A 7,087-nucleotide genomic window follows, 5' to 3' on the forward strand; every position below is an offset into this window, starting at 1 on the left:
CTGGGGGGAAAAAAAAAAAAGTAATCAGTCAGGAACAGAGCCCAGTTCTCACAGGAAACTCCCAATCACCTAGCTCAATGCAAAACCAAAGCAAATACAGAGCTGGAGCTGTGTTTCCCCATTATCAATAAGGCTATAAAACTCACCTGATAAGCAAGAACTATTCTGTGTTGCTTAAAACCTCTACCCTATTCCACTGTCCTGAACACTATTTCGGTCCAGCCTTGCCTGCAGGGAAAAGCGTAATCCTTGCAGCTTGTCCCAGCCACCACTGTGCCTTTACCAAACCTGCCAGCTCTTGGCATCCCCCAGCCCTGTCCAGGGGAGCACTCAGCTAAGGCAGCTTGTCTCAAACTACACAGCACCCTAGATTTGTTGTTGTGGGATCTATGTAACACACCTACCGTTTCTTCTAGTTCAGTACCAGGGTGTGACAAGGCAACAGGAGAGGAAAACCCTCCCTCCCACTTGTTTTCTTATGGCATGCCACATTTCCAGTCTGATCTTGACTGCAGGAAAATTAGCAATCCCCCATACCTTCTTCTAAAGGGAAGAGAAAGTGTTGCCAGTATTATCAAAACCAGAACGCATTTACAGCATTGGTTTTTTTGTTTGTTTCAGAACCTAGATGTCTTGGAAGCAGCTTCACACCCTACAGAATAAGATGCTCAAGACCACAAAGAAGATTAAGGTAAGACAGTTTGGGTTTTTTTGAGAAAAATCATTAAAAAAAATTCCTAATGTCACAACTTTCCTGGAGATGGCTTTCTTCCCTTTTAAAGAGTGTATTCTAAACTGACGTAAGTAAATGATTTCTGATCTCAAGGGTGTAACTTTTCTTTCTGATATGCAGCAACAAAGTCATAGGTGTCAAAGATGCATTTATATTTAGCTGCAGTAAACATTCATTTAAACGAATACTTCATCCCAGTGAACCTGTCTGCGTGTGTCAAACATCAGAACTGAGTTTTGTGATCAGCCAGAGGTCAACAAGTGGGTTTGATTTTTCCAAGGGGTCAGACTGCTGACAGAGAAGCTTGAGCAGTGGCTCACGCTGCATTCTGAGTGACTGGAGGTCATGTCTCTGTTCCCCAAGCATAGCCAGTGTGGCAGGAAGCACAAAAGCATGCTTAGGATGATTTCTGGGAGAGCTGCAAAGCAGAAAGGCACCGACACAGAAAAGAAGAGCTCAGATTCCATCTGAGTATATGGACAGTGAAGTATTTGAATGGCTCAGTAAGACTGACTGCCCATGCCATCACAAAATAGATGCCCCACTTAAGACCCACAGAGGGAAATGGTTTTAAATTCCACAGTTACTTCTTATGCTACCTTCTGGGTAGCATCAGTAATCAACTGGGTTATTCATCCTATAAGCAAGCACAGAACATGCCAGGGAATAATTAGCCATCATTAGAAATAAACACCTTTTTCCTTAGAGCAGGAAGAAAGAGGTTTGGTGTTGTCCTATCCCGCCCCACCCCCCAATAGATAAAATATTTATTCTGCAGAAAAAAGTAGTAGGAAGCAGGCTGCATTCCCTGTACACCTCTAGAATGAAACAGGTTGGACTAAGTAAGTACTGTTATGAAAGCTGTTAAGTAGGCTTAAGAACTGGCAGTCAAATTTGCTGCTAACGTCTTTTCAAACACAATTCAAGTGTTAAAATAAAGAAGCTACAGAAAGGGCAAAAGATGTTAAAAAAGGTGGCCCTGCTTTCAGAGAATTATTGTTATGTAAAATTCCAGCACGATTGCAGTGCAGCTTCCAATTTAATCCCATTTCAAAACAGCATCAGACAATGTTTCTGAAGCACCCTTTCTTCCTAGAATCAAAACCCCATTCTTGTCACCATAAGCACTGGTACCTAATATTTGGTCTGCTAAGAACAACCACACTTTCCATCCTCCCTTGCAGCCCCCTTAAACGTAACAGCCCACACATACGCTAGGCTGAGGCTGCTGTGTTGCTCTCTAAGAGGCATTCCTAAAAATAAGTATTCTGCTCTTCAGAGATGCTGTGGGAATACAGTCATCTCAGAAAAACATTGAGAGCCATTGAATTATGTCAAGTCCTGGGGCTACGAGCAGCCATTCTGCATTAACTTTAGAAGCAATCTAGAACTTCCATTGGCCCTCCTAATTACAAAAGATGGAGTGACATTGAGATAACGTAGTTATCTCAAAGCAAGGATTTATACACAGCTATTGGGGAACAAATAACAGCAGCATGTATTGGAAGAGGAAGTAGAGTCAGTGAAGGGGAAATGCTGGGTACCAGTGGATTAACCTGAAACATTTTAGGAGTTGGAAGGCTTACTGCATAACCTTCTTAGGTAGGCTGCAATTCTGGCCGTAAGCTAAGCATGGACACTGAAGTTGGATGAATGTTCATCTCTTCTTGGTGTTAAACCACCACAGCTTTTTAGAAGGGTAAGAATTTTGATGGGAAGGAAAGGGAGGTGAAGGGGGGCAAAATGCATAACAACCTCAAGGGGAAGCAATCTGCAACAGGTAAGCAGGAGTGGACAGACACATCCTCAGGGAGCCGGGTGGTGACCTCTGTTCAACGAGTTGCAGACATGGCTTCCTGTGCTTATGGAGCAACTGGGTATTTGCTGTACAAAATCATATCTATTGCCAGGTGCAATTCTCTGCCTATCTTTGCCCTGCAAATGCCACAAAACTGCTGGAGTGTAAACTGTGTTGTAATCTGCATTAAAAATTCAAAGATTAGCAGAGTTGCTTTGACTGCTTAATCTTTATTAGCAAGGAAGCCGCAAGAGACAGAATGGTTTAACTACTAGAAACCAAGTAGAGTTTGCTGCATCAGACTAAGAAGAATCTCAAGTGGGTTTGCATCTATCCTTTGCTAATTGTGGATCAGTTTCATGGTATCATTCTGAGTCAGTTTTTTTTCTTAATTATGAGGCACTGTCTGTGCATCAGATAAGTATTGTCAAAAAGAATATGCCAGCTTCTCTGATCAAAAGCTTACAGCTTTATTATGTGGTCAGTCAGCCACAGGCTAGCTACAGAGGAAGACTTTCCAAAGCTATAGAAGTGGCTGTACTTTGGGCTAGTAGTCAGCAGAGCTGTAAGAAAAAAAAAAGCCAAAACACCTCCCCCAGCCTTATTCTGCAAGCATGCACAGACATATTCAATTCCCACAAACAACACTCTGCTACCTTGTCTTCACAGCTGTGCTCACACATGGCTACAGTAAGTCATCTGTACTGTAGTGCTGAAAACTTTCCATTGTGATTTTTCCTTTAAACCAGTGCTATTTCTGAGAGCAAATCCTGCTCCCAGGGTACCTGCAGCTATTTATTTTGCCTGGTAGGAAGCTGGAATACCCTTGCTTTCAAAGCCCTTAGAAATCCATCAACTCCCTACTCTACAATATGCTAAAGGCCCGTCCCAGAGAAAAAGTGTCACATTTCACTGCAGCAGAAGCAGATGGATAAAAGAAAATGGCAAACATATTTCTTAATCTAAAAAACAAAAAAGCCAAAACAAAAAACCAACACCTAAGTATTTTTCATTTCTCCAGGGTGACACAGAGCCCCTGAACAATATTGCAGATCTTCAGTCCACATTTACAAATTAAAACAATCAAGCTGATGCTAGTTATGCCAGTGACCAAGATGTGATTGTCTGCAATTGCAGGAAACTGGACGCAGGACATCCCTCAGGTCTTATTAAAAACAGTACTGTAAAAAAAAGTCAGTGGGAACAACAGTGATGTACATGGGACTGCTTAAACCAAAGGGACACAAAATACAGGGGCATTCCCACTGGCATGGCACTGCAAAGCTGCTCATCTCTCAGAAACTTTACTGGCCTTCTTTATGCCACTACATTCTGCTGCTCCCCTAGTTTCTCTCCCAGTTTCATCACCTCATTTTTGCAATGACACTACTGGAGTAAAGAGAGAAAACCTAGAGAATTATTACAATAGCCATAGATGAAAAATGACTAAATCCTTGTGTTATGGCAACAGAACAGCAGGACTGAGGCTGTTCTGCCCTTATCTGCCCATGGTTCACCAAGACATTTCCTAACCATTAGGAAGTCTTTAATCACACCCCTCACTCAGTTTTTCCACTGCTCCAACCCTGCCTTTCTCATGGGATAGACAGCACAAAACAATTGCTTCAGTCTGCTGAATTGTTAAGCTAAAAGATCAGCAGGGAAAAAAAAAAATCCATAGGGCATCAGCAATTCCTAGCTGTTTGTGCTCATGCATCAACCAGAGAGACGTAATCAGAGCAGACTCCATTAACTGGTTGCATCTGTTCTGCAAACGCTGAGCAGGAGCACAGGCTGCAGGTCACCACAGAACTAGAGGAGCAGAATCTTTGCAGTTTCCCAGGAATGAGGCAGGTTAGGACTCTCATCTGTCATGGATAATCTTATTTTCAGTCATGCTTAGCACCTGCAGTACCAACCAATGCTGATGAGAGTAACGAATGCACCTCTGAAGAAAAACGGAGGGGGTGCGGAGAAAAAAAAAAATCCCTTTCTCTGTACGAAATACGTGCTATAGGATAACGTTCTTGTCCATTGATTCATTCCCAGACACTGCTCTGTTCATGATTCATTGGGTAAGGCTGAACTGAAATTTTCTTATGACTTTAGGCCCCAAATCTTGCAACCACCACACAGTGTTAGATTCACGTCAGCAGCACAAGATGCCTTTTCCAATCTGCTCTTAATGTGTATCCTCTGCTGCACAAGATTTAGGATAGAGGCAGATAGAATTAACAGTTTCTAACCTATAATGCCTCTCCGGCTGCCTGCGATGATTTGCTGGTCATTCTGCGAGTTCCATATTGTACCTGCATTCTCACAACCCTTCAGATCCAGTCATTATAAGCTGCCTTGCCTTTTCCTTTGAAGGATGTATGATGGAAACACAGCTGGTTCATGGCCAAACTTCCCGAATGAAGGACGGTCTACTGCCACTTTAAAGGCTTTTCTACAGTATGTGCCACGAACTTTTCGGTTAAAATGCAACAGGTCATAGGATCACAGAATAGTTCACGTCAGAAGGGGCCTCGGGAGGTCATCTAGTCCAACCTCAAGCTCAAAGCAGGGTCAGCTCTGGACTCAGCCCAGGTTACAAGGACCATTCTTGCGTTTGAAGCATGCTGTCCTTTACTTCTTCAGCAGAGGCAAAGAGCTCTGATGAATGGATGTCACACACCTAGCCTTGGTTTGACGAGTGGGTTACTGGTATAAGAATAAGTTATTTCTGAAAGTGTCACTGATTTCCATGAATGATTTGTGTTCATTTACTGAGGCTCTAAAAAAACCCAAACAACCCTCCACCCCCAACAGCTTCCCTACAACACAGAGACCTTTATATCATCATCCATAACCACTGATTTTAAAAGTGCTGGTTTTCAGCCTCCACTAGCAAGTTCAGACCAAGTAAGAAAAAAGGATTAGATCACATTTTCAAGGGCTCAGAAGCACTTATTCCCTCAAAACATCACCTACGAAATATGAAAAAAAAAAAAAATTATGCTTGAGGAAAGTTTCTCGAGTGTATTGACAAAAGAAAAATAGTATGATAGTGACAAGCTAGACAAGGATTAGAGAGCTAGATGTTGTGTTTGCTGTGACACAACTGATACATCCGCCCCAACACACTAGCAACTAGCTGAAGGGAAAACCGCAATACAGTCCAAAGAAAAAAAAAGATGGGGAGACGAGAAGAGACTTTCTTGACAACAGAACCCAGGTAAAGTCTCCTTGACTCCCAAAGAGATCGGATGATGTGGCACTGCTCAGCACAATACGGTCTACTCTGCAAGGGGAGAAAAAAAAATTAAGACATTGATTTAGTTTATTTTTCTTTAAACCCTTTCTGGTCTCAGAGGTATAACTGTATGAGCTTTACCAGTTTGTGTTCGTACAGAACATGGTGCTCATGCATGCAATTTACTTTAGATCTGGATCAGTACCATACTCCAATCATACCTGAGCGATGCTTTTGTTGGGAGAAAAGGACTCACTCTCCAGTAAAGATTTCATGCCCTCTCTCCCAAGAATTATGCCAACAGAACTACACTGTAAAGCAACCTTCCCCCTCCATCCCAGGTCATTTATTAACACAGTTCAAGATCAGCCAGTCTTTTCAGCCCACAGCAGCATGAAAAGTTACATCAGCTTCCACCTGGCAAACACACATGCTTTCATCAGAGGACAGAGAGAGGGCTCGAGGGAAGAGGCCCTGCAGCAGTCGGCCAACTTCACGGGTCAAAATACTTCAATGCTGTGCATTATGAAATGCCTGGCACCGTTCTGGTGTGATGCAAGCAGGCGCACTCGCTCAGGCAGTAAGCGCGTTGAACGCCCAGCTCTGGAGAAGGTTCCCTGCAGACATGGAGCCTTTGAGAACGAAGCAGCAGCCAGGGAGGGGGACAGACTACGAGCCGAGTTAAGTCTGGCTAACGGAGAGCAGCAGACGGGCTGGAAACACCCTGGTAAGCATCTAGTGCCAGAAGCAGGGTATTTGGAATCCTGTCTTTAAAGACCATCGTATTCTGCAGCCTTGGGGAAGGTCCTTAACAAGTTTATTCCTCAAGTCCTTCCCCACATCACTTGCAGAGCGGACAGTAGCAGTGCGTACTCCCGCCTGCATGGTGAGGCAGGATTCCCGGCTGCGGCTGTCCTTCATATCGGGTCCCACTTCAAGCAGAGCTGCTAACGGTAGGAAGAGCACTGCTAGCTGGAGGATGGAGAGCGCGATTTCTGCGTGTTTGTACAGAAGCCTCGTATGAAAACTCTACAGGGCTTGAATAACAGCGTTAGACAGCAGAGCTGATATTCTGAGCTCCAAACCCAGTGAAGGAAACAACACTAATAGAGAGATCTACAAACAATATATTCAGGATGCACATAAGTTTTCAGTCTTTAGACACTATGGCAGACAACAAGTGTAGTTTAATAGAGAGAAAAGAGAAGCCCATACAAAAGGAAGAGAATTTCCAGAGCAGCAAGATAAACAGCAGGTGTTTGCAGGTGGCAAACAGAAGAGCTGGAAAACAGCCATTTCACAGTTCCTGGAACCGTCAGAT

At 43.5% G+C, this 7,087-nt stretch overlaps 1 protein-coding gene across 1 annotated transcript in view; it reads left to right on the forward strand.

Annotated features, from left to right (window-relative positions):
- The first annotated feature begins 5,528 nt into the window (after positions 1 to 5,528).
- TTC25 (tetratricopeptide repeat domain 25) overlaps positions 5,529 to 7,087 on the forward strand; it is a 19,501-nt gene continuing 17,942 nt past the window's right edge. Inside the window, exon 1 of the mRNA XM_009327023.1 lies at positions 5,529 to 5,552. Coding sequence (XP_009325298.1) covers positions 5,529 to 5,552 — 24 coding nt within the window. The remainder of the gene's footprint in view (positions 5,553 to 7,087) is intronic.

This window comes from Pygoscelis adeliae, unplaced genomic scaffold (genome assembly GCF_000699105.1).
Source record: "Pygoscelis adeliae isolate BGI_AS28 unplaced genomic scaffold, ASM69910v1 Scaffold917, whole genome shotgun sequence".
Taxonomy (NCBI): domain Eukaryota; kingdom Metazoa; phylum Chordata; class Aves; order Sphenisciformes; family Spheniscidae; genus Pygoscelis; species Pygoscelis adeliae.